At 53.2% G+C, this 25259-nt stretch overlaps 2 protein-coding genes across 7 annotated transcripts in view; both read left to right on the top strand.

The window, feature by feature from the left end:
- SCNN1A (sodium channel epithelial 1 subunit alpha) overlaps positions 1-8577 on the top strand; it is a 30818-nt gene extending 22241 nt beyond the window's left edge. For 3 of the 4 annotated variants that reach the window (XM_046010683.1, XM_046010682.1, XM_046010681.1), the window contains exons 5-14: positions 1103-1206; positions 1581-1744; positions 2117-2215; positions 2400-2517; positions 3672-3746; positions 6065-6143; positions 6309-6366; positions 6522-6577; positions 6725-6800; positions 7153-8577. In XM_046010683.1, coding sequence (XP_045866639.1) covers positions 1103-1206; positions 1581-1744; positions 2117-2215; positions 2400-2517; positions 3672-3746; positions 6065-6143; positions 6309-6366; positions 6522-6577; positions 6725-6800; positions 7153-7533 — 1210 coding nt within the window. In that variant the 3' untranslated portion in view covers positions 7534-8577. The remainder of the gene's footprint in view (positions 1-1102; positions 1207-1580; positions 1745-2116; positions 2216-2399; positions 2518-3671; positions 3747-6064; positions 6144-6308; positions 6367-6521; positions 6578-6724; positions 6801-7152) is intronic. The other variant, XM_046010684.1, reaches the window with a different exon arrangement.
- Positions 8578-12206: 3629 nt separating this feature from the next.
- Positions 12207-25170, top strand: TNFRSF1A (TNF receptor superfamily member 1A). Of its 3 annotated transcripts, XR_006819623.1 has the most exons (11): positions 12207-12677; positions 19913-20066; positions 20321-20449; positions 20666-20815; positions 21061-21139; positions 22895-22968; positions 23095-23205; positions 23513-23541; positions 23718-24027; positions 24183-24728; positions 24813-25170. XR_006819623.1 is itself a non-coding variant. In XM_046011900.1 (10 exons), the coding sequence occupies exons 1-10, from the start codon at positions 12639-12641 to the stop codon at positions 24497-24499; spliced, it is 1392 nt and encodes a 463-aa protein (XP_045867856.1). In that variant the 5' UTR covers positions 12207-12638; the 3' UTR covers positions 24500-25170. The 3 variants fall into 3 exon arrangements, 2 of the variants coding, with proteins under 2 accessions (XP_045867856.1, XP_045867857.1); XM_046011900.1 differs by having other exon boundaries at positions 24183-25170; XM_046011901.1 differs by lacking the exon at positions 12207-12677 and adding an exon at positions 13048-13180 and having other exon boundaries at positions 24183-25170.
- Positions 25171-25259: the final 89 nt, after the last annotated feature.

Below are 25259 nucleotides of genomic sequence, written 5' to 3' on the forward strand. Positions count from 1 at the left end.
TCAGGACCCTGGGATCAGGACCTGAGTCGAAGGCAAACACTTAGCTGACTGAGCCACCCAGGTGTCCCTCGCCTTTTTTTTTTTTTTTTTTTTTTGGTAACCTATATTTTAAGGTGCATCCATGTTGTTCCATCTAATCTGTTGATTCCACCTGCCACATAGAGCCCGTGGTGGGCATCCACAACGTTGTACCTGTCTGTCCCCTCTCTCCCCTGAGCAGGGCTCACAGGCCTTCCAGGACGGGCCTCTGTTCACTTCCGGAGCCTCTTCTTTCCCTCCCTGAATCCAGCCTTTGCTCTGGAAATGCTGGCTTGCTAGCACTTCCCAGAATGGGCACCCATCTTTCACATCTCTGGGCTTTTGTTCTTTAAGGCCAGTGGGATATTCCAGATCATCTAGTTCCAATCTCCTCATTTGACAGGGAGGAAAATAAGCTTAGAGAAAATGACTTGCTCAGGGCCATCCCAACAGAACCCTGCTCATTCCTGTCCTGGGTGCTGACCTTCCTCCTCTCAGCTCTGTGCTCACTGCTGGTCTCACCTAACCCTGTTCGCTCCCAGTTCTCCACTTCATTCGTTTGGCCCCTGTTTATTAACCATCTTCTCTATTGTCTGTATGCCAGGAACTATGCAGTTAACCCAGAGATGACACAGAGATGAATGAGATGTGACCCCTGTCCTCAAGGAGATCACAGTTCAAATGGGGAACTAAGATTTAGATACATGAAAAGCTAGGGGCACTACTAAAGTCTTCGTAATGCAACACAGCGACGCCAGAGAGGTCACAAGACCAGTGAGGTCAGGTGGCCTGGTGGGAGGAGACTGGACTAGAAGGTAGAGGACCTATTTTTGAGTCCCAATTGGTCATCATTGTTTGTGTGACCTTGGGCAGCTCCTTGACATGTCTGCGCCCTGGCTTCCTCTTCTGTGATATGGGGATGATCCCTCACAGGCCATTGGTAAGAGTGGCTCAGGGAACATGGGTAAAGCTCCCAGGGTGTGCCAGCACATAGTAGGTGATCAGGAAACCAAGGTCACTGAAAGTTCTCTCTCTGATCCCCTGCACTTTCCTTTCTGATCATACTTTCCCTCCTCCTGGATAGGAATTACTCTCACTTTCATCACCCGATGTATGGGAACTGCTACACTTTCAATGGCAAGAACAGCTCTAACCTGTGGATGTCTTCTATGCCTGGAATCAAAAATGGTGAGCCATTCCTCATTCCTGCCATCCCTGACCTCTGCCTCAGGGCTTCCTGCGGCCCTGCTCACCCGCACTTACCCACCTCGTGCTCGTGTCCTAGAGGTGCTATGTGCCTCTGGGCTCCCCTATCCTGGAAGGAGTCTTCTCTGGGTGTCCACTCCAGGTGTGCTAGGAATCCTTGTCCCAATTCTGCCTGCCCACCACCCCCACCCCTCCCCGAATCGAGTCCAGGGGTTGCCAAATCCCTATGTAGGTCTTCCTGGCCTACAGGAAGGCCCTCCTCAGGAGCAATAGAGACTAGGCAGGTGGGAGAGGGGGTTTCTGTGTCCTAACACGTCTCCAACTCCGCCCCCACTCTGCTCCCTCTGTACCCGCAGGTCTGTCCCTAACACTGCGCACAGAGCAGAATGACTTCATCCCGCTGCTGTCCACAGTGACTGGAGCCAGGGTCATGGTCCACGGGCAGGATGAGCCCGCCTTCATGGATGACGGCGGCTTCAACTTGCGGCCTGGCGTAGAGACCTCCATCAGCATGAGGAAGGCAAGGGTGCTGCTGGGGAGGCCTGGGAGGGGAGAGCCACAGGTCAGAGAGAGCAGGAGAGGTGACTCGACAGCCGGAAGTCCGTAGAGGGAGATCATGTGGGGTGGGTCTGGGGCTGGTGGAGGTCTTCAGGAGCAGCGTCAGGGACAAGGGGCTGGAGAAGTAGGGAGCCAGTGTCCTTGAAAGTAGCCCTGGGTTAGTCGTTGGGGGCCCCTGGTGGCATGTTTGGAAATGGCCAGGCAGACAGGAGGGGCTGGCTGGGTGGGAGATACAAATCCTCTGGACCGAGGGAAGACAGAGAACTCAGGAAGGGGCCTAAGCCACTGGCTCTAACCTCTGACCTCTGACTTCATTGTGCATGCGGGTTCACAGGAAGCGCTGGACAGGCTTGGGGGCAACTATGGTGACTGTACCAAGAATGGCAGTGATGTCCCTGTGGAGAACCTTTATCTTTCCAAGTACACACAGCAGGTGAGACCAGCCTGTTTCTATGGCAACCATCTTCCAGGCCTGCCCTGGAAGGTCAGTTGAAAGTTGGAGGGGTATATTTGTGTGTGTGTGTATGTGTGTTACAGGTGGAAAGAGGGGTTCCCTTCCCTGCTGTGTGAGGAGGGCAGGCCTGAACCCCCTTTCCCATCACCCCCCTCTCCTCCAGGTGTGCATCCGCTCCTGCTTCCAGGAGCACATGATCAAGCAGTGTGGCTGTGCCTACATCTTCTATCCACTGCCCAAGAATTCGGAGTTCTGTGACTACAGGAAGCACAATTCCTGGGGTGAGCCCGCAGGGAGCCCCAGCCTGACCCTGGGCCCCAGGACTTTCTTGGAGCAGGAGCGAGCGCTCCCCTCTGGGACCCTCTGGGATGCTAATTCTCTCTCTCCCCTGTGTTCCAGCCCTTAGACTCACCTCTTGGTTTCCTTTCACTCTCTCTCCTCTATCCCTCTCAGCTTCCCTCTTTGCATTCTGGCTTCTGTGTGTTTATAGAGAATTGCCCCATTTAAAAATAACTTGCAGCATAAGGAAGGAAAAACACGTGAGGAAAGTCTTTCTGTGGTCCTGAGGTCCCAGTGCACACTTTGCCTATAGCTTCCCCATCTCACTTGTCAGGTGCTGGGCAAGGCACAAGACCGCTCACTGGGTGCCAGAAGAAAACACTAGAAGTTAAATGGATCTCTCCATTTTCCGTTCTGTATATGTTTTATAATGTACCTAATGGATCAGTTCTCTAGTAGCAAGTATGGAATTTATAAATCAATACATAGAGAGTTACTTATTTAAGATTTTTAAAAATAGATTTTATTTATTTATTTGATAGAGAGAGAGATCACAAGTAGGCAGAGAGGCAGGCAGAGAGAGGAGGAAGCAGGCTCCCCGCGGAGCAGAGAGCCCGATGCGGGGCTCCATCCCAGGACCCTGAGATCATGACCTGAGCCAAAGGCAGTGGCTTAATCCACTGAGCCACCCAGGCGCCCCTTATTTAAGATTCTTAAAAAAAGATTTATTCATTTATTTGGGAGAGAGAGAGAGAGAGCGAGCGAGCGGCCATGGTGGGAGAGGGGAGGTGCAGAAAGAGAGGGAGAGAGGAACCCAAGCAGACTCCTTGCTGAGTGCAGAGCCTGATGTGGGTCTCGATGTCCTAACTCTGAGATCACCGCTTGAGCTGAAACCAGGTGCCCCAATTTAACAATTTTTTTTACTAACAGGAGGGCAAAATCAAAAAAGTTTGGAGAACACTGAAGTCTCCAGGTTTAGGAGTAGACCAATCCCTGTTCCTTTCTGTAACTATAGTTGAGTCATGCTGCGTGGAAGCTCTGTACTAAGTAGCTGAGAGAGAAAGAAAATCCCAAACAAGAAACTAGAAAGTAGAAGGTTGGCAGTCCTGGTGTGCATGCTCTCACCTGGTTCCACTGACCGGTCCTCCCTCCCCAGCTCTCCTCTCACTGGTGGCTGTTGTTGGAGAAGATGAGCCTCTGCACATGAGAGGGGACCGGGCAGACCCCGGAGGTTAGCGTCTGCCTCTTTCGGTTCTGTCCCTGTGGATCCCTCTGCCTCCTCCCTTCCCTGGGTGTGCTCCCCACAGGTCTCTCCCCCTGCCCTGTAGTTGGGAGTCCCCACCTTCCTGTTCTCCTCTCTCCTACCTTAGGTCAGAGCACACTCTGGGGCCATCTGGCCTCACTGTCTCCCTTCTCAGATGAACAAGCCAAGGCCCAGGGGGAGGATGTGATGTGTTGTCTCCCTCCCATGTGCAGAATGGGGACTCCCTGCCCACTGCTCCTTGCTGCCCTCAATGATTTCTGAGTGGTTGTGAGTTTGAAGATCTGGGAGAGAAAAATAACAGTGCTGATTGCTGAGAAGCCAGGAGGATAGGGGAGAGGAATGGGGGAGTGGGGGGAAACACAATCTGCTGTTCCCTAAGGATCTGCTGTTCCCTAAGGACTCCTGACTTCCCAGAGGAAACGGCCCAGCTGCCCCCCTGCTTTGCCTTTCCAGACCTACCCCACCCCACCCCCCACCCCGTCCTGGCAGATGGGGGATTTGGGTCAGAAATGGAGGACTTCCAGAACGGGCAACTGAAAGTAGCAGGGATGACACAATAACCTTACTTAGAACTTGGTAAATAGGGGAGAAGGGAGATCTGTAGAGTCATCTCCCCTCCCTTTTTTAGGTAACAGCTTTATTGAGATCATTTATCTCCCATTTAATTCACCCATTTAAAGTGCACAATTTGATTTTAGTATAGTTTTAGTTTTCAGTATACTCACGGAGCTGTGCGGCAGCCACAGTCAACTTGAGGACATTTCTATCACTCCCAAAGCAAACTCTTCTTTTTAAGTTTTTTTTTTTTAAGATTTCATTCATTTATTTGACAGACAGAGATCGTAAGCAGGCAGAGAGAGAGAGGAGGAGGAAGCAGGCTCCCCACTGAGCAGAGAACCCGATACGGGGCTCGATCCTAGGACCCTGGGATCATGACCTGAGCTGAAGGCAGATGCTTAATGGATTGAGCCACCCAGGTGTCCCCCCAAAGAAACTTTTTACCCATTAGCACTCTGAGCTCCCCATGACCCGCACCCATAGCCCCCTTGCCCAAGCCCGAGAACCACTAATCCACTTTCCGTCTCTACAGATTTGCCCATTCTGGACATTTCATGGGACCAGAATCCTGTACTGTGTGGTCCTTTGTGACTGCTTCCTGTATTTATTTATTTATTAAAAGATTTTATTTATTTATTTGACAGACAGAGATCTCAAGTAGGCAGAGAGGCTGGCAGAGGGGGAGGGGGAAACAGGCCCCCTGCTGAGCAGAGAGCCTGATGTGGGCCTCGATCCCAGGACCCTGAGATCATGACCTGAGCCAAAGGCAGAGGCCTAACCCACTGAGCCACCCAGGCACCCCTGCTTCCTGTATTTAACGTATCATTTTCCAGGGCTGTCCACGTGGTACTAGGTTCCTTCTCAGGAAGAATAGTCCATGGTACAGCTCCATCTCGCGTGTTTACCCATTCATCAGTTGACAGACACTTGGCTTGTTTCTATGTCCTGTTTCTATTTCGTGTGTGAACATGTGTTTCAGTTCTCTTGGGCATATACCTAGAAGTGGTGTTTCTGGGTCATATCGTAACTCCGTGTTCGACATTTTGAGGAACTGCCAGACTCTTTTCCAAAGTGGCCACACCATTTCACGTTCCCAGCGGCGAAGAAGGACGGTTCTAGCTTCTTCACATCCTCCGGACACTTATTTATTTTTTTAATGGCCATCCTGGTGGGTGTGAAGTGGCATCTCACTGTGGTTTAAGCTCGTGCTTCTTACACAGTTGTTCCCAGTTTTCTTTTTGATTTTAAGATTTTTGTCCATATCCTAGTCATCTTTACACAGATGTGTCCTGGGTTGTTTTTTGGTTTGGGTTTTTAATTTTTGTTTTTGTTTTTTAAATTTTCCTGACTTAGTTTAATTTCTTTCTTTCTTCTTTTTTTTTTTTTAAGATTTTATTTGTTTATTTGACAGAGAGATCACAAGTAGGGAGAGAGGCAGGCAGAGAGAGAGGGGGAAGCAGGCTCCCCACTGAGCAGAGAGCCCGATGTGGGGCTCGATCCCAGGACCCTGAGATCATGACCTGAGCTGAAGGCAGAGGCTTAACCCACTGAGCCACCCAGGCACCCTTGGCTTAATTTCTTCAACAGTTTTTGGTGCTCTCACTTGGGCAGCATTGCTGTAGTGCAACTTGGGATATGGGTACCCACATATCTTGGGAGAACTCTTGGGTCTGGGGTGGAGAAGGTGGAGGTGCCCCAGGAAAATGGGCATGTCTCTGCACCCACAGGTTACTGTTACTATAAGCTCCAGGATGCCTTTTCCTCTGACCGCCTGGGCTGTTTCACCAAGTGCCGGAAGCCATGCAGGTGAGTGTTTCCTTCCCTGGGGCACGGGCTGGGCAGCTGGACACTTGGCTAGGCCACTTGGCTAGTACTCTCCCCACTTGGCTGGGGAGAGTACAGGGTACCTGAATAAGCCTTTGAGTGGGGGGACCCTCACCACAAGCACTGAGCTCCTTTCTCCATCTCCAGTGTGACCGGCTACCAGCTGTCTGCTGGTTATTCACGATGGCCCTCAGTGACATCTCAGGTAAAGTAGGGAAAAGGGGATGTGTGTGTGTGTGTGTGTGTGTGTGTGTGTGTGTGTAACACTGTGGTCTTCTCTGGGTATGTTTGATGCCACACCGTACTCTGTAAGCCTGAAGAATATGGGGTGACCCCATTGACACCACCATTCTTTTCCAGGACTGGGTCTTCCGGATGCTATCCCAACAGAACAATTACACTATTAACAACAAAAGGTCAGTCCTACCCTGATCTGGCTGGGGAAAGGAGTCGGTGGGAAGGAAACTGAATCTAGGAAGCGGATGTGGTCAGGGGAGGGTGTTGATGAGGGTCTGAGAAGTTAATCCATTGCCATTTCTTCTACCCTCTCCTCGACTCCAAAGAAATGGTGTTGCCAAACTCAACATCTTCTTCAAGGAGCTGAAATACAAAACCAACTCGGAGTCTCCCTCTGTCACAGTATGTCCTTACTGAGCCTGCGATTCTCTTGGAGGTCTTAGTGGGTGGCTGTGAGGGAAAACAAGGGGGTGCCCCTGGGGGGCCACAGGGGTCTAGGCCTTAAAGGTAGGGGAAAAGGAAAGGGGGGGGGACAAGGGTGAAGGTTGAGAAGGTTGGAAGAAGGGGAACTTGGACAGAAGAATTCTCTGGACACAGTGACAGGGAAGAGTGTGCCAGATGGGTATGACTTGGACAGAAGGGGTCCAGGGAACCACCAAGAGGCTGAAAGGGGTGGGTGTGGGCCTTGAGGAAGGAGGGATGGGGCTCTTCTTCCACCTTGGCCCTCGTGGTCAGTGTGCCCTTTTCCTCACAGATGGTCACCCTCCTGTCCAACCTGGGCAGCCAGTGGAGCCTGTGGTTCGGCTCCTCGGTGCTGTCTGTGGTGGAGATGGCTGAACTTGTCTTTGACCTCCTGGTCATTACAGTCCTCATGCTACTCCGGAGGCTCCGAAGCCGCTACTGGTCTCCAGGCCGAGGGGGCAGGGGTGCCCGGGAGGTGGCCTCCACTCCAGCCTCCTCCGTCCCCTCCCATATATGCCCCCACGCCAGATCCCCCTCCTCATCCCCACCAGGCCCTGAGACTTCCCCAGCCTTGACAGCCCCTCCCCCTGCCTATGCCTCCCTGGACCCCTGCCCATCTCCATCCAGCTTGGTGAGGACCAGCGCCTCCGCCTGTACTCTGGGGGAGCCCTGAGAGGGAAGGAAAGTGTCCCCCTCCACCCAAGGCAGGCGCTTCCCCTGGTGGGAGGGGGAAGGCTTGGCAGGATGAGAGAAAGTTTGGGGACTTCCTCTCAGAGCTGCCCAACTGCCTTTGGTGTGGGGGAGGGAAGCAGGATGGGTAAGGGGCTACAGAAATGGCCCAGTGAGCAGGGGCCAAGGATCCTGCCCAGAATGGCCCTGTCTCCTGCCCTGTACCCTCTGGTTCTGCCTCGAGGAGACGCTGATTTCCTTCCCCAAATGCAAACAAGTCTGCCTTTCCCTGGGATCAGCCAGGCCAAACTTGGAGCTTCGACAAGGAACCTTCCCTAGAAACCGCTGGCGACCGGAAACAAAACACAAGCAAGAGAACACAAAGGCATGCGCATTTCCTACCCAGCCCCCCGGCCTGGCCACGCTGCTTTCCATTAGACACGTTAGCACCTCTTCTTGAACTTGAGTGGGGAACACCACCCAAATGCCCCCTTTTTTAGTTCTTGGGCAATTCCCTTTCCCAGGGCAGGGGCTGGAGCAGACCAGTGTAGGAAAGGCTTGGCCATTCCTAGGTGGCCCCAGGAGTCTTCCAGTCTCATCTACCCTCCGTCCCCACCGAGCCATACCCCAGTGCCTCTGCATCCTTTATACCTCTGCATATTTGCTCCAGTTCCCTGCTCAGCCTGGAAGCTTTCCTCACCATCTGGAGAAATCCTGCGCATCCCTTAGAACCCTACTCCGACACTACTTCTGCAAAGACTTCGGTTCCTTCTTGTCTTCCCCAGAGCTGATCACTTCCCTCTCCCCTGGACTCCCATAGTGCAGCATAACATCTGTTTTAGAGCTGATGTTGCCTGATGTTTGGAGCTGATGATGTATGCTTTCTTGTTCCTTTGTGCCTGCCTCCCCAACTAGACTGTGAGCTCCTAGGGGGTCGGGGATGGAGTCTTGTTCATTTACGTATCCTCAGGGTCTAGCCCGGTGTCCCGCTTAGAGCAAGTAGGCAGGTGTTTAATAAACGTTTACTGCATAAGAAATGTCTGGAGAGCTGTACAGGGGCACCATCGAGGGGGTAGGGAGTGGACACAAGTCCTTGGGTCACTGCCCAAGCTTGTCGGAGGTCCCAGGGTGGGGCGAGGGGACAGACCCCCCCAGAGCCCTTGGCTTCACAATGGAAGCAGCCATTCTTCAGGGGTCTTGGCAGAGACCAACTGTACCGCCAACAACTCCGTGGGCATCGCTGAGCACCTGCTAGGTGGCCATCACCATGTTAGGGTGGGACACCGAAGCCATGGTGCTGTCCCCCTTAGGACACCTACTGGGCAGTGATTGGGATGACTCACCCTCGTCCACTGTTTGAACTTCCTTTCCCTCCCCAACTTTACTTACGTCATCAGTCATCCACCTCTCCAACTGCTAATGCAATTGGAGTGACTGTGCACCCAGTCTCAAGATAACGCCCTCACCTGCCCATCTCCCCATCAACTGCCCAGTAGTTCGTTAGGAGGGGTGGGGTGTGGGGGAGGATGAGACGCAGGCCAGTTCCTTCTGGAACCTCCAAGACTGGTACATTCTTATCCTCTCATCATTTCAGAGAGCAGCAGCAGAAATCTTTATGCTTGTATTAAAGGAGCAATGGGGATGTGTGAGTGGAACCCCAGTTTTTGGAATCCCGGTTCCTTCCTCCATTCTAGCATCAGACCCGGAAGCCGGAAGTTACTCTTCCTCATCATCTCTGAGGACAACTCCCTGCTACCTTGGTCTTACTCCTCCCAGTTACAATCTTCCCTGTCCTGAGGAGCCACGGGGAACCTTGGAGAAGGAGGGGTAGGCAGTGAAAGGAGCGGAGAGGTAGGAAAGGTTGTGACAGGAACTGACGTGAGGACTTCTGACTTCCCTTTCCTAGACTTGAGCTGATGAGGGGAAAATGGTAGTGTCACAACCTCTGTCTGAACCCTCAGGTTCAGCCTGTCTTTGTCTCCTCTCTGGGCCTTTCCTCTCCGGGTCCCCAGACCCTCTCCTCTGGCTACAGGACAAAGCATGGAAGAGAGCGGTCAGTTCCTTCTCCCCTCCCCCACAACCCACACTGGAGTTTCTCCTGGCCCACTGCATTTCCACCCTGAGCTGTTTATCTCTTATCTATACAGACCATTGGACCCCACGGTTAGAAGTCAGAATAGTTGGGGCGCCTGGGTGGCTCAGTGGGGTAAAGCCTCTGCCTTCGGCTCAGGTCATGATCCCAGGGTCCTGGGATTGAGCCCCTCATCGGGTTCTCTGCTCAGCAGGGAGCCTGCTTCCTCCTTTCTCTCTCTGCCTGCCTCTCTGCCTACTTGTAATCTGTCTGTCAAATAAATAAATAAAATCTTAAAAAAAAAATTCTTAAAAAAAAAAAGAAGTCAGAATAGTTGTCAGAGAAGAAAGTCTTTAGGTTGCTTTCTTTTCCTTATTGAGGTTGGCAGGTGAAGTGACTTACCCAAGCTCCTAATTTTTACAGAACCATCCAGGTCTCCTGCTATGACCCATTGCGGCTCCCTGTGAGACATGGAGTCATGTCATGGGGCTGGGGCTAGAACCCGAGTCACCGAGACTTGGAGCAGTGTCCTTTTGATCACTCTGCTGCTACTGTGTGTGTGTGTGGTATGTGGTGTGTGTGTGAGACACACACACACACACACACACACACCACACACACGTGGCATGGGGGGAGGGGTCAGTGCTCTTTTCCCTTCATCTGTTACTTCACAAGCCCTAACAGCCAATTCCATCATGCCTTAGTTCGCCCCTCTCCTGTTTCTCCATCTCTTCTATTCCCTCCCTCACCATTATTTCTTCTTCCCCTGGAAGGGTCATGTCCACAATCTCACTTCCTCCATGAGACTAGTTAGCCTTTCATAGGCCTACAAGCACCCACCTCTCACCATCTTTTTTTTTTTTTTTTAAAGATTTTATTTATTTATTTGACAGAGATCACAGGTAGGCAAAGAGGCAGCCAGAGAGAGGAAGAGAAGCAGGCTCCCCGCTGAGCAGAGAGCCAGATGCGGGGCTCTATCCCAGGACCCTAGGATCATGACCTGAGCCGAAAGCAGAGGCTTTAACCCACTGAGCCACCCAGGTGCCTCTCTCACCATCTTTTTAAGGCAGAATTTTATTGAACAATTTAATACCACATTTTTCAAAATTTAAAGTAAATACACATTTAACCTAAACAATGAAAGAAACTCTCTTTTTGTGCCAGGCTATGTGTAATGGCTTTAACAGGTGGCGCAGACTATTAAAAATTCATCATAACATTAAAAACAGGACATTAAAGTTGTTCTTAATTGGGAATACTGTTAATTGTGCAATTACTAACGTTACTACCACTTATTCAATGCTTAATGTATGGTAAACACTTCTTTTTTCAGAAGCTGGAGGGTGGGGTGAAGTCAGCCCTGGGTAGCAGGCATGTGAGCTCCATTCCCTTCTACAGATGCCATGCCCTCAGGATCAAAGAGGGGAGGCCAGGGAGAGCCAGGGAGAATGGAGTACAAGAGGTGGGGTCAGCTGGTAGATCCAGGAGAGAAGGGGCCAGGAGCTCTGATTCCAAGTCACAAAGACCTCTCTGGTCTCCCTGTGGCGGGGGTGGGGGTGTGGGGGTGTGGGGAGGTACCTCGTGCCTGGGCTGGGCACTATGAAAGTCATTGTGCCCAGAGGATATTAGGGTGAAAGTTGTACCCTTGTTGTGGGACTCATCTGAGAGATATCCTGCACAAAGGGGAGTGGCCTGAAATACCCAGAGGGTGGTGTCTGACTCAAGGGGACAGATAGAAAAGTGGCAATGTTGTCTATCATAGTAAAATGGGCCCTTGGGCTGAAGTTGGGGCTCCCGGGTTTCAGCGGGCATGCAGAGAAACTGCATATGTATCTCCAGGCCTCAGTTTTCTTACCTATAAAACAGAACGCTGTGGTAGATCATGTTCAAGGTCAATTTGGATTGATATATCAGAATATGTGAGAGAGGGGCACTGAGAATGTACTGGTAAAACGTGATCGAGGTATCTTTAATTTCCAAAGCATTTTCACAGATAGGATCTCATTAATCCTCATGACATCATTTCCCCCATGTAGGTGGGCCAGGCAATGTTACTCTCACTTAGTAAATGAGGCTCCGGGGAGGTTTTGCCTCAGGTCCCTCGATTTTTTTGTGGGGGAGCCAGGTTCAGCAGCTAGGGGCACCAGCCAGGCAGGGTGGATGAGAACAGAGTAGGGGGGGGAGGGTGTCAGGGCCCCAGTTAGGGTGGAAAACTAGGGTGAGGGTTCACTCCGAGTCTGGGTTGGAGGGATAAACACCCAAGAAAGCGGGAGACCAAGGTGTCAGTGGAGAACTTGGGGGCCAAGGGAAGAGCTACTAAGGAACACTGAGTACCTGTCATGGGTCAGACACTCAACCTGTTTTGTCTCAGTAAAACTCTTACACCCATCCCCTGAGCTAGGTTCTCTCCACGTGGCAAACTGGAAAACAGACTCAGAGTGTAGTTTGCTGGTCCAGGACCATCGAGCTAAAAAGTAGAGCCTTCTGAGCTGGAACCCAGTAACTGTGACTCCAAAGCCCTGAGTCGGTGTTCACGTGGAAAGGTCGGTGACCGGGTGAGTGAGGAGGGAGGGGCTTAGGGCCCCGTGGTGTTGGCTCAGGAGGGGTCGGATTGGTGGGTTGGGGGCCCGAGGCCGCTGGATCCGGGACTCGGGCACCTCTGACTGAGCTCCAAAGGGTTACAGCCCTTCGCCCCCTCCTCCCGCCTCCTCCCTTCTCCTCCCCCAGGCTCTTCCTGTCCCGCAGTTGCAACACCCTATCTGCCACTCTCCCTTCCCTCCCACCTCCTCGCTCCTTTCTGCTTTAATTTTCTCCCAGTTCTCAGGACTCGGGCTCCAGCTCCGGCCTTTGGGGTTGGAGATCCCGGCCCCGGACTGAGCCGTGATCCTCACCCCAGTCTCCACCTCAGCTCCCCTGCCCGCGGCCCCGGGCTCCTCTTGGGACCCGTCGGGCCAGCACATCCCGGACTCCGCCGCCGCCGCCGCCGCCGCCACTGCCTGAGCCCTGATGGGGGAGTAAGAGGCCACCGCTGGCCGGTCATGGGCCTCCCCACCGTGCCTGGCCTGCTGCTGCCACTGGTGAGCCCTGGGACGAGGGCCGAGTGGGCTGGGGGAGGGGGAGGGAGAAGGGGAGGGGAAAGGAGGAGTGGGGAGAGAAGGGGAGGACGCCGCCTCGCCCGAGTGGGCCCTCGTCTCGGCCCCCGGCCTCGGGCCAGCGTGGCCCCACTTCAAACGCGGCCAGAAGTTCGGGTTCCTCATTCGGGCCACCGGCCGAGTCGGAGGCCGGGGGGACAGTGAAAGGGAACCCGAGGACACCAAGGAAGTTTGCTGGGGCTAGGAGGTGGCGGGGAATGTGGGTGCAGGTGATCCCCGAGGGTGGGGCAGATTCCGGAGAGTAAGGAAAGGAATGGAAGAAGGGAGTCCCCATGATTCAGAGTTCTGTCCTCTGGTCAGCTGGCCAGCGGGTGTGTGTGCTCGGGGAGGCTGCCCTTGGGCCCAGGCTGAGTAAACCCTGGCAGAGGGTAGGAGTCGGATGCTAGTGAAGGGGGAAACTGAGTCCGGGAACGGCTATGGGTTGGTGGGTAAGTTTGGGATGCTATGTGTTTCTGCCTGTGTGGAGGGGCATATTTGGGAGTAGAGTGGGAACTGGACAGGGGCAGGGCAACCCCGCAGAGAGTGTCCCCAGTGCACTCCCCGGGCCGGGCGCCCACCTGGAGGCATTCTACACCCCCTGCCTCTGGCTCAGCTTCTAGATGGGTGGCCTCTGTTGGACAACTAGCCCCACCTCCACCTGGTCCAGTCCTGTCCCTGTGCCAGCCTTCCAGCCCCCTTCCCACAGGCCTAAACAACAATCTCTTAGTGTCTTCTTTTACAGCGCGGTTTGGGGAAGTTAGTAGAAACTTGTTTTCGTCACTGGAAAATGTCCCTTTCTTGTGCCTCAGCCTCATTTTAGTGTATCCTTGATCTCCCTGCCTGTCCTGGAGTCATCCTGTGTCGTACTCCAAGCCCCTCTCTCCCTCTTGCTGGGGTGGATTTTTCTGGCGTGTGCTGGCTGGTTTCTTCTAGGTCTCTGCCCTTCCCTAGCCTAGGTCTTCCCCACTCTCCTCCCCTTCCCTCTTCTCTGGGTCTTGTCCTGTCTCTCCTAAGCATTCCTGTCTTTTCTATCAGTTTCCCCATGAGAGTCTCTTTTTTTGAGACCTTTTCTCTTTGGTTCCTCCCTCTCCCTCTCTTCTGTGCTGGAGTCCACATTTCTAGACCCTGATCCCCCCAGTCAGCACCTCTCTCCATTTTGGCCTCACTGTTCTTCTCACTCTCCCACCTCCTGTCTCCCTCGTCCCCTCTCTTGACTTCTCTCAAGGTTGTCCTTCTCCCAGGATCCCTCTGCCCCCCTCCAGCTGCCTGGTCTTACTTCTGTTTTCTTGGGGTAGATCACTTGGATTTAAATCCTGGCTCCATCACTGACTAGTTGCCTGAACTTGGGCAAGCTACAGAAGCTTCCATGTCCTAGTTTCTTTATCTCTAAAACGTATGTAATAAACACTACCTCCAAATGTCGTTCTGAAGATTAAGTAGATTGATATACAGTTGACCCTTGAACAACAGGGGTTTGAACCACACGGGTCCACTTACGTGCAGATTTTCCCCATTAACTAAAGAACTGTAAATGTATTTTCTGTTTATGATTTTCTTAATGACATTTTCATTTCTCTAGCCTACTTGATGGTAAAAATATGGTGTAAACACAGAACATACAAAATGTGTGTTAATCAATTGTTTCTGCCCTTGATTTGGCTTCCAGTCAAAGGTAGGCTTTAAGTCATTAAGTTTTGGGGGAGTCAAAAGTTATACATGGATTTTTTCATTAAGTGGGGGGTGTTGCCCAGTGCTCCTACCTCTGTGTTGTTCAAGGTCAACTGTGGGTTAAGTATTCAACTTATCAAGTGCTGGGTCTGTACTAGACATTATTTTAAGTGCTGGGATGACAGCAGTGAACAAAATCTCTGTCCCCATGGAGTCTACATTCTAGTAGAGGAGCAAGGTATAGCAAGTGGAAAGCACTTAGATTTGTCTTGTTTGTGTTAGTAGTATTGTTTGGTGGCTACTGTTTAGAAAACAGAAGGTATGGGTGGTCTCAACAGATAAAGAAAAGTGCCTAGGGGCTGGTGTGGACACGGTGAGGGACCCAAGCTCAGCTCTGAGGGACCCAAGCTCAGCCTGGAGCCAGAGGGGAAACAGAAGGTATGGAGGTCTGTCTGAGCTTTTCAATTGCTCATCTTGCAGTGGGCAACACTGAGCACTGGAGTTATGCTTGTGTGGGGGGATAGTGGGGAAGAATACTGGAGAGACTGGGACAAAGCCCGTAGGATTTTGCCGTTCTCAAGGAGTTTATCGCCTGGGACCCAAGATAGCTTACAGCCAAAAAATGGTTTCAGCACACTCTTGGGGAAAATACCCACAAAAGTGTTTTGGTGTGGTGTCCTAGAACACTGATGGGGAGATGGGAGGCAGAACCAGGGAAGGGAATGAGCATCAACCAGCTGCTTCCACTCTTGTGGTGCTCCAGGAGCATCCTCTGCCTACTGCTGTCTCTGGCCCAGCAGAGAATGGGACGCATGAGTAGTGGTGCTCCCTAACTCTTTGTTGCATCAATCAAGGAACAGGCATGGGTCAGATGGAACGAGGAAGGGAAAACCTCACAGAAAAGTGGTTTTGGGGCTGAGATTCGAAGTCAGTGGCTGGCAGGGTGGCTGGAAAGAAGGGAGACTGGTTTGGGGAGACGAGGGGAAGGGAGAGGTGGGATTTTGTGTTGGGAGCAGGTGGGGTGGAAGGACCCCTTGGATGGAGTGGAAGGAGCAGGTTGAGGAACAAGAAGAAATGAGAATGAGAAAATTGGAGGGAAGGAGGGAGGAAATGAAGAGAGCATCTTGTATGGGGTCCCAGGTAGAGGAATCCATTCATTCATTCATTCATTCTTTCATTCATTCAGAAACACTTCTCTGAGGGCCCATGGCATCTGAGAATGTTCAGAATAGCAGCAAGGGACCCCTGCAAGTGCTCATTCAGGGAAGGAGGGACCTGTGGAAACGATGTTCCAGATCAGGCTCTGGAGAAGTACAAGATGAAGCGTGAACACAAAGAGTGTGTAGGATGGATCGGAGCAGTCAGCAGGAAGACAGTTGCAATAATCCAAGTGTGAGGCCACCCGTGGGTATGGCAGGACTGAGAGATCACAGAAGAAGGACTGGCAAGATGAACCGGCAGACCCAATGGATTGGGACTAGGTGGGGAGGTGCGGTGGGGAGGGCGGTCGAGGAGAGAAGGGCCGGCAGAGCTTTCAGACTGGTGCTGAGAAGGAAGTTGTGTGACATTTGTCTAGCCCAGGAGATGGATCCATTGAGTATGGGGCACGTTAAGGGTTCAGGAACAGCCAGATGAAGTACGCAACTAATAGGCTAGAGTGGGGCTTCTCAAACCCTTACCTGCCTTCTTATCATTGGTATGTGCTGCCTTCAGTCCCCAGTGATGCTCAGGAGAGGAACACTCATCAGACTCTCCGGTGGGGGAGTGTGTGGGTGGGTGTGCATGTGTGTGGGAAGGACTGGGCATGGTTTGAAACTCTCCCCCCGAGGTAAGTCTGTTCTTCAAAGGGGCGCGGACTCTCTCCTTCCCTCTCTGGGAAGCAGTGGCGTCAGCTGGAGGGAAGCACAGATGAGTTGTTAGACTGGCCAACCCATCGTTACTTACTTTGCTCCTCTCATTTTGGGAGCTGAGGAGATACCCAGGAGGATAAGACGCTATCTCTGACCACACTCTCTCTCTGATCACTCATCTCATAAAGTTTATGGTCTGTTGGGGGAGATCATATCTACTCCCCAGGATAATTATAACAAGAGCCAAAAGTAGATATTGTTAATCCGTGGTATTGAAGATCACAGGGGGCTGAGCATCTAATGAGCTTGAGCGGGGGAAGTGGGATTAATGGGGGGCTTTGGGGCAGGAGGTGTGATTGCAACTGAGCTCTTGGAGGAGAAGCTGTCATAAACTCCCCAGAGATTTCTACATTCTAAGAACAAATGCATTTTAATTTAATGAACAAATTAATGCAGGGGAAGGGCCCAGCTAAGGTCTGGAGGTGCTGGGTCAGGTTTAGACCACAGGGTCCCTCGAGCTCTCTCGGTTTCTCCTTGGGCTTCTCCGCCCCCTTTGCAGCCCCAGCACAGGAAGTCACACTTTAAAGTCTCCCTAGGCGGAAGTTGTGGGGGAGTCAGAGGGGTGCTGGGCCACCCCCTCAACTGGCTCTCCACAGGCACCTCCCAGCTTCCTGCCTTTCCCCTGCTCCTGATGACAGGTGCAAGCTGGCTAGGGTCTTGGGGCTCAGAGCTTGCTTACCTCCTAATTTAGCTGCAGGGTACAGCGTCTAAGGACCTGCTTCCTGAAGCCAGCCGTGCCTGAGGCCCTGGCTAGTAGGGATCAGAGAGGGCTGGCTGGGGCATTGTGGGGGCTACAGAGACCTGGGAAGTAGGGCTGGCCCTCTTCCATCTCTTCTCGCCTGCTTCCTCACTCCTGGACGTGGGTGTTCAGGGTTCTGGAATGTTTCCTCAGCTGCCAGTGGACGTGGTGGGGCAGGGGAGAGGGCTGTGGAGACTCAGAAGTGGCCTTATTTCCTAAGGGTTGTTTGGGGACCCCAGGGAAGTCCCCAACCCCAACCCCACTGACCAGAACCAGCCAGGCTGTGGGAATGCAGTGAACCCCGGGTGGGAGGGCAGCCTTGGTTTGCTTTCTTTTGGAGCTGGGGAGTGTCAGGGGGCTCCTGTGAGAACCCAGGGAAAGGGCCTGTCGGTTGGGGACTGGTCGAATGGGGAGGAGGATCCAGGGCGGGGCCTGGTCTAAAGGAAGGATGCTGAGGGGCGGGAAGGAGTTGAGAGGCCCCTCAGGGAGGGGTGGGTAGTGACCCCGATGGGAGGAAGCCAGGGGTTGAGGAGACTTCCCTTTGGGATGGAATGGGAGAGGGAGCCATTTCCCGAAATACGTGGCCCAAGTGGGACAGGGGTCCTTTGCCTGGCTCTTTTGAGAGGGAGGGGGAGGGGGAGGAAGTGAGTGGGGATTGGAGGGAGAGCCTGGCCCACAGGATGAAGGGCTCACATGGGGTCTTAATGGCTGGCTAGTCCCTCCGTCTTTGTGCTGACTCATGACCCTTGAGGAGCTGGGGAAGCTGCTCGTTCTCTCTCCCTTCCCCTAGATGCCCTCCCTCCCTGGCCTGAGTCACTGGGCGGAGCTGCTGGGAAAAGATTTCCCTTTCCCGGATCTGACTTAACCCCCAAAGTGCTGGAGAGGGAAGGAGACACTAGGCTTCAGAAAGCCTAATGTCTCCTTCCCTTGCTCCCATTCCTGGGAAGCTTATACCTCACAGGCCAGTGGTCCCCGAAAAGCTCCCCACCAAGGCTGTCCCAGAACTGGAGTCCCTAGTTTTTCTCCCTGACTCTGTCTCTGCTGCTTGGCTGTGCTCCTCGGGTGGAGGGGTGGGCGGGCTCCCATGGAATTTCAAGTGCCAGTAACCTTAGGCGCTGAGAGCTCTTCTTCAGGGAAAGGAACCACACTTTCAGGATTGGGAAGTTCTTCGCATAACCACCCCAAAACTCTTCCTGTTGCCCTGAATGCCCCAATCTTGTTCAGGGCAGATGGCAGTTCCGGACTGGGCTAAGGAGGGTGCTGCCCTTGCCACAGTCCTTGCTGCTGTGTTGCACAGCGTGGGTTCTGTTCTTGGCTGAGCCTCCAGCTTCCAGGCTGCAGCGTCCGCCACAGGGTGCCTCGGAGCATGATCTCCCTACCTGCCTACCTGCCTGCCTGCCCAGGCGGTGGGCTGCCATGCCCTCCTGTCCCAGATGGGGGTTTCCGTGATCTGATTATTAGCCTGTTGCTTCCCAGTGTTTAACACACTTTGAGGACATCCTCTTATCTTGACATAAAGTGGCTTGTATAGCAGAGGAGAAAACAAATCCAGGCCCAGGGAGAGTCAGAAAGAGGCTGACCGGAGATCAAGGGACAGAGTCTGGATTGGAGCTCCACCCCCACTCCTGGCTTTGCTCTCCCTGGCTCTGAGGCCAGAACGGAGCAGGTGATTCTGTTGCCGTGCGCTCGTGCGAGACTGTGAACATTTGTCCCAGAATGCCCTGGTGTGCAGAGGGCTTCAGGACTCCCACATCCACCCTCAGCTCTAGGCTTGCTGGTCCTTTGAGCCCGACCACCCGCTTCTGGCCAGCTCCAGCTGCGTGGAACCTACATGCCTTTGTCCTCTCCTAAACTTCATCAGTCACCTACCTCATTCCTGACCCAGAACTTTCCCCATTCGCCCTGGCCAGCCTGGGGCCTCTGCAGATTTAGTGGTGGAAGGGGATATGGCCTGGAGGCCCAGGGCAAAATCCTAAGTGAGGTTCTTTTTTCTTTTTTTTAAAAGATTTTAAAATTTATTTGACAGAGAGAGGTCACAAATAGGCAGAAGGGCAGGCAAAGAGAGAGAGGGGAAGCAGGCTCCCTGCTGAGCAGAGAGCCCCATGTGGGCCTTGATCTCAGCACCCAGAGATCATGACCTGAGCTGAAGGCAGAGGCTTAACCCACTGAGCCACCCAGGCGCCCTCCTAAGTGAGGTTCTGATAGAGATGTATAAAGAAATTCTTCCTTTTGCTTCTGCCCACCCCCCAGGAATGGTGCCCACAGAAACATCACTTACTTCCACGCCAATCTGATTTTATAAAGAACATTTTTGCTGATAGAACACAATCCAGGAAAGTGCACAGATCCTACCTAACTGTTCACCTCTGTGAATGTTCACAAGGCGAATGCACTGTGATCATAGCGTCCCGATGGAGAAACATCACCCTAATTCTTAGGGCTCCTTGTTGGAAGGAAGGGCCATAACTGAAGTCACTTGCTAGTTCCCAGTCAAAACAACAACAACAACAACCACCACCACCACCACCACAAACACCCCCCTTCCTTAAACACCTGCCCTGTGTCCAGCACTATTAGCTGCTATGGGGAAAGAAGGATAAAATAGAGCCCAGGCCTGGGGTCCACTAGCCTTGACCTGGAAGGACAAAAATTAGTCCACAGAACAACTAGGGAAGAATTAAGCACTGGATCACGTGGGGCCAGCTGTCTGAGCTTAGAGGAAGAACATGGAGTGTGAGCAGGACTGGCCTGGGGAGAATGTTCCACTGAGAAAGGACTTGTGCTGGGAAGGCTTTGACTTGCTACCCCCAAGGCTCCCATCCACCCTCTCCTGATGGGATCTCCCCTGTCTGACTCTTCCCCAGGTGCTCCTGGCTCTGTTGGTGGAAATATACCCCTTAAGGGTTATGGCACTGGTCCCTCACATCAGGGACCGGGAGAAGAGAGCTGTTCTGTGTCCCCAAGGCAAATATATTCACCCGCAAGATAATTCCATTTGTTGTACGAAGTGCCACAAAGGTAGGAGAAAGCGCTAACAGTGACCCTGCTCGGTTATAGGGTCCTGCTTCTTCCTTTGCCTTTTCCAGAGGTTCTAGAACCTGGAACCTTACCTCCAGTCTCCTGACTTTGCTGCCTCTCCTGGACTGGGATTTTGTCCCTTCTTTCCTCTCTTAGACACTTGGGGCGGGGTGGGGTGGATCCTGGCTGTTCTCTCTAGCGGAGGCTCCTTCCTTGAGCTCTCGCCGTTACCTAACCCTGCTACCCCACCACAGGGACCTACCTGTACAAGGACTGTCCCAGCCTGGGGCTGGACACAGACTGCAGGGAATGTGAAAATGGCACCTTTACAGCTTCGGAGAACCACCTCAGACAGTGCCTCAGTTGCTCCAAATGCCGAAAAGGTGAGTCTTAGGAGGCGGCAGGGGCTCTAAACAGAGCATCAGGGAGCTAGGTTAGAGCAGTGCGTGCGCCTATGTGCGAGGGCAGACAGATCTCTGCTGGTGGGTGTGGGCGGGAATGCTTGTGCATGGTGAGTGCCTGGGTGGGGACGAGTGTACAGAGAAAGACACCCACTGCTGTGGGGCAGGGGCTCACACTCCGTCTCCTCCCCTCTCCAGAAATGAACCAGGTGGAGATTTCTCCTTGCACTGTGTCCCAGGACACTGTGTGTGGCTGCCGGGAGAACCAGTACCGGCGTTATTGGGGTGAAACCCTTTTCCAGTGCGTGAACTGCAGCCTCTGCCTCAATGGCACAGTGCACATCTCCTGTGAGCATGGCTCTCCCAACCCCAGTCTCCTCCCTGCCTCAGGGTGGCCCCGGCTCAGGCTCAGGAGGAAGCTCTCTGCCTCTATGCCGCCCCCTTCCACGCAACACTTTCGCTCCTTCCCACTCCCGAAGTCTGTGGGACCACCTCCACTCTGGCCATCTACCCCCCGCCCCTTCTGGTTTTCCCCGTGATCCTTGGGGTTGCAGGGCGGCCCTCTCCTAGCTGTGCTGCATCTCTCCCTACAGGCACAGAGAAACAGAACACAGTGTGCAACTGCCACGCGGGTTTCTTTCTAAGAGGCAATGAATGCATATCTTGTGTTCAGTGAGTATCTCTGCCAGCTGCTGGGCACTGGATGGGGGTGGGGGGTTGGGGTGGGATGGGGTGGCTGCAGGTGAGGGCCACCAGCAGGGCAAGGGAGACACCCCAAGACGCTCTGGCTTTTACTGGCTGTTTGAGTGGCTGACACTTAGTGTCAGTACACCAGACAGTCCTTCCTGCTACTCCTTCCCCCCACCCCCTGGGGACTTGCTCCTAAAATCTGAAGAAGTCTTTGGGAATGGAGGCTCATACTTCACAGACTTGCAGTTCTTTTAATTCAGACATTTGGATTTTGGGGTGACAGGATCTACTACAGTCCATTGATTCTAGGACGTGCATTTTCACATCTCTGAAATTAGCTTTCATCTAATAATTGATGAGGTATCATGGTTTAACTGGCAGCTGTGTGTGTGTGTGTGTGTGTGTTTACGTAGTAATGGTGCTTTTTATCACTGATGGCCTCTTTGCTGCAATATGGTATTTCTTACCCAGTCTCTGTTCAGGCCTCCTTACCTCTTTTGGCTCCACGGAGCCTAGTCTTAGACACTTGCTTGCAAAGAAGGAACTCTGAGGGTTCTCAAGTTCAGTTGATCTGGGTTTAAATATCAGTGGAACCACTTAGGCTGTGTGACCTTGGGCAAGTTACTTAACATCTCGGAGCTTTAGTTTTCTCGCCTTTAAAGTAAGACTGATGATATTCACTTGGACGGTTGTAGAGCTACAAAGTGTCTGACACTGAACCATTTTTTCTTTTTTTTAAGATTTTATTTATTTATTTGACAGAGATCACAAGTAGGCAGAGAGGCAGGCAGAGGGTGGTGGGGGGAAGCAGGCTCCCTGCTGAGCAGAGAGCCCCATGCGGGGCTCGATCCCAGGACCCTGGGATCATGACCTGAGCTGAAGGCAGAGACTTTAACCCACTGAGCCACCCAGGCGCCCCTTGTTTTGTTTTCCTACCGAATCTGCTCTGATGCTTCGGAGAGCTTTCACACTCATTCCATGAGGTTCTCACCATGAGCTTGTGAGGTGGGCAAAAGTGCCTCTTCCTGCTTTCAGATTCCCGCTGAGAATTCACCTTCCCCTAAGCTCCTGTTAGCCCTCCATGGAGTTCTTACCACTCCATGCCCCCAACAGGGAAAGATGTGCTTGTCCGAGAGTACTCTCTGGCTGCCCCCAACAATATGTATTTCAAAACTTTTCACATGCATGTTTGACCCCTCTCTCAAAGTCAGGGATTGTTTATCTCAAGAAAAAGCTCCCCAGTCTCTCTTTACCATGGGATTCTCATCAGTAAAATGATTCAGTTGCTGTTACCATTTACTGAGCACTTAACTATATGTCAGGCAGACAGATCTCACTTAACTCCTCAATTCTGGCAGGTGGGCAAGAGCCTTATTTCACAGATGAGCAAACTGAAGCTTACCTGTTAAATGACTTGCTTGGAGTCACACTGCTAGCCAATGAATGGGCTGCAATTCATGCCTCGCCTCTCACTGCTTTTAACTTTTTTCTACACAGCCTCCTGGAGATCAGTTCTAAAATTTAATGATTTTGTGATTAACTTGGGTTTCATTCCTCTCCATCAGGAGCAGTTTAATTTCCCAGCAGAGGTTTCATTTTCCATTATACCAAGAGAGAGCTAAAATAATCATAAAGCAAAGGATTTGCAACACTGTGGAGTTTTTTGTTTTTTGTCTTTCTCCCCTGTCTTCCTCTTATGGGAGGAACCCTATTTACCTGTGCTATCTCTTCTTTTAGCTGTAAGGAAAACACAGAATGCAGAAAGTTGTGTCTACTCCCTGTGGAAAAGGTTACGGTCCCTCAGGACCCAGGTGAGGACAGATCACCCTGTTCCCATGCGCACCTGCCCTGTCCTAATCCTTGACCTTCCACCCACCCAGCCAGCCCTGCTGCCTCCTGCTGCCCCCTCCTCTGACCACAGCCTGCCTTGTCTCCAGGTACCACAGTGCTGTTGCCCCTGGTGATCTTCTTTGGCATTTGTGTTTTATCCTTCTCCATTGTTTTAATGTGCCGCTACCAACGGCAGATGCCCAGGTTCTTCTCTACTGGTGAGTGAGTGGGGCCTTTGGGAGGGGAAAGCATGCTGTCAGGGACGTGGGAGGGGGGTAAATGGTCAAGATGGACCAACATGGAGGGGTATGAGGAGTGTCCCCTTAGTTTGCTGCTGAGAACCTTGTCGGCAGGAGACAGCTCTGATGGCTTGTGAAAGGTCACATTGCATCAGTAGTTCTCTTGTCCCTGGGGCCACTTTAGCTCTGAACCATGTCACCACAAGTCCCCACCGCCAGTCCCAGTATGGGCGCCAGGGCTGAGAGAGGAAGTGAAATTTGTGACGCTTTGTTTCTTTTTTCTCAGTTTGTGGGAAAACGACACCTACAAAGGAGGTAAGATGAAACTAGGAACCTACCCCCAACCTTCCTTGATTTTCCATTATAATCCTGTGGTACCCAAATGACCCCCCCCACCCCTAACTCCCTCTAATCCCAGCCCCCTTCAAGAGTAAAGAGGGTTAGGGCTGTTTTTCCTCTCTTTTGCTAATGCTGTGCCTTCTCTCTTTTAGGGGGAGCCTGAGACCCTGGCCTCGGTTCCAGGTTTCAGTCCCACCACGAGCTTCAGTCCCACCACGAGCTTCAGTCCCACCACGGGCTTCAGTCCCATCCCGGGCTTCAGTCCCATCCCCAACCCCACCTTCACCCCCAGGTCCTTCACCCCTCGTGACTGGTCTAAGTTAAGGGCTCCGTCAGACTCCGGAGAGATGGCCCCACCCTACCAGGAGGCCGGCCCCATCCTCACCGCGGCTCCAGCCTCCACCCCCATTCCCACCCCAGTTCAGAAGTGGGAGGACAGCACCCACAGTCAGCGCGCAGAAGGTGAGCTCCCAGTCGCAGCAGGTGGGCGGGGCTCCTAGAGTGCGCGTGCGCGGAGTGGGGGCGGGGGAAACGAGGGCGGGGCGGGACGGAGCAGGGGCGGGCCGGGCGGCTGCTGTCGCCTGCCTGTGGAAGGCTCACAACCTGCTTCCCCGCAGCCGACCCCGCGGACCCGGCGACGCTGTATGCCGTGGTGGACGGCGTGCCCCCGTCGCGCTGGAAGGAGTTTGTGCGCCGGCTGGGGCTGAGCGAGCACGAGATCGAGCGGCTGGAGCTGCAGAACGGGCGCTGCCTGCGGGAGGCCCACTACAGCATGCTGGCGGCCTGGCGGCGGCGCACGCCGCGGCGCGAGGCCACGCTGGAGCTGCTGGGCCGCGTGCTCCGCGACATGGACCTGCTGGGCTGCTTGGAGGACATCGAGGAGGCGCTGTGTGCCCCAGCCTCCCTCTCGCCGGCGCCCCGCCTCCTGCGGTGAGGCCACGCCCCTCCCCGGGAGGGGCCTGCCCTGAGGACCGCCGCCTCCTCGCTGGGGGCCGGAAGGACCGTGCAGGATGCCCTTCGGACCCTTCTTCTGGACGAGGGCCTTGGAAGGGCAAGCATGGCTGCCAGCCACCTACTTGGTGCTACTCTCCAAGTGTATATAGATTTTCTCAGCTGCCGGAGCACTGCCAGGGGCTCAGCCTTGTGTGTGTGAGGCAGGTTGTGTGTGTGTGTGTGTGTGTGTGTATGATCCTGAGAGAGGCTGAGTGTGCCAGGAGCCCAAGCTCAGCCTTGTGTGTGTGAGGCAGGTGTGTGTGTGTGTGTGTATGATCCTGAGAGAGGCTGAGTGTGCCAGGAGCCCAAGCTTGTGGCTGCAGAGATGGGGTGCCCCGCCTCACTGCCTATTTTGGGTTTGGAGAACCAAGCAAGGCAGCTTAGGGGCCTCTGGTTTGTCCCTGGGCCTTTTTCACAGTAGGTAAGCAATCTTTGTATCATTTATGTTACACTAATAGAAACTGGGCACCTCTCTGCCCCCTGCCTGCACAAGCAAAGAGTGAGCTGACCTGTCCGAAGGCAGGCGCAAGCACAGAACAATGGGGCTGCCAGCTGGAGCTGTGGACTTTTGTAAATACACTAAAACTCTGGAATTAAAGTTCTGCTCCTGGAGGGGATGGTCCTTCTGAGTGGGTGTGGGAGGCTGGGGCAGAGACCGGCGCCTGATGTGGGGTGGGGGATGGGAAAGTCCCTGAGATTGG

The sequence above is a fragment of the Meles meles genome, chromosome 7 (genome assembly GCF_922984935.1).
Source record: "Meles meles chromosome 7, mMelMel3.1 paternal haplotype, whole genome shotgun sequence".
Lineage (NCBI taxonomy): Eukaryota > Metazoa > Chordata > Mammalia > Carnivora > Mustelidae > Meles > Meles meles.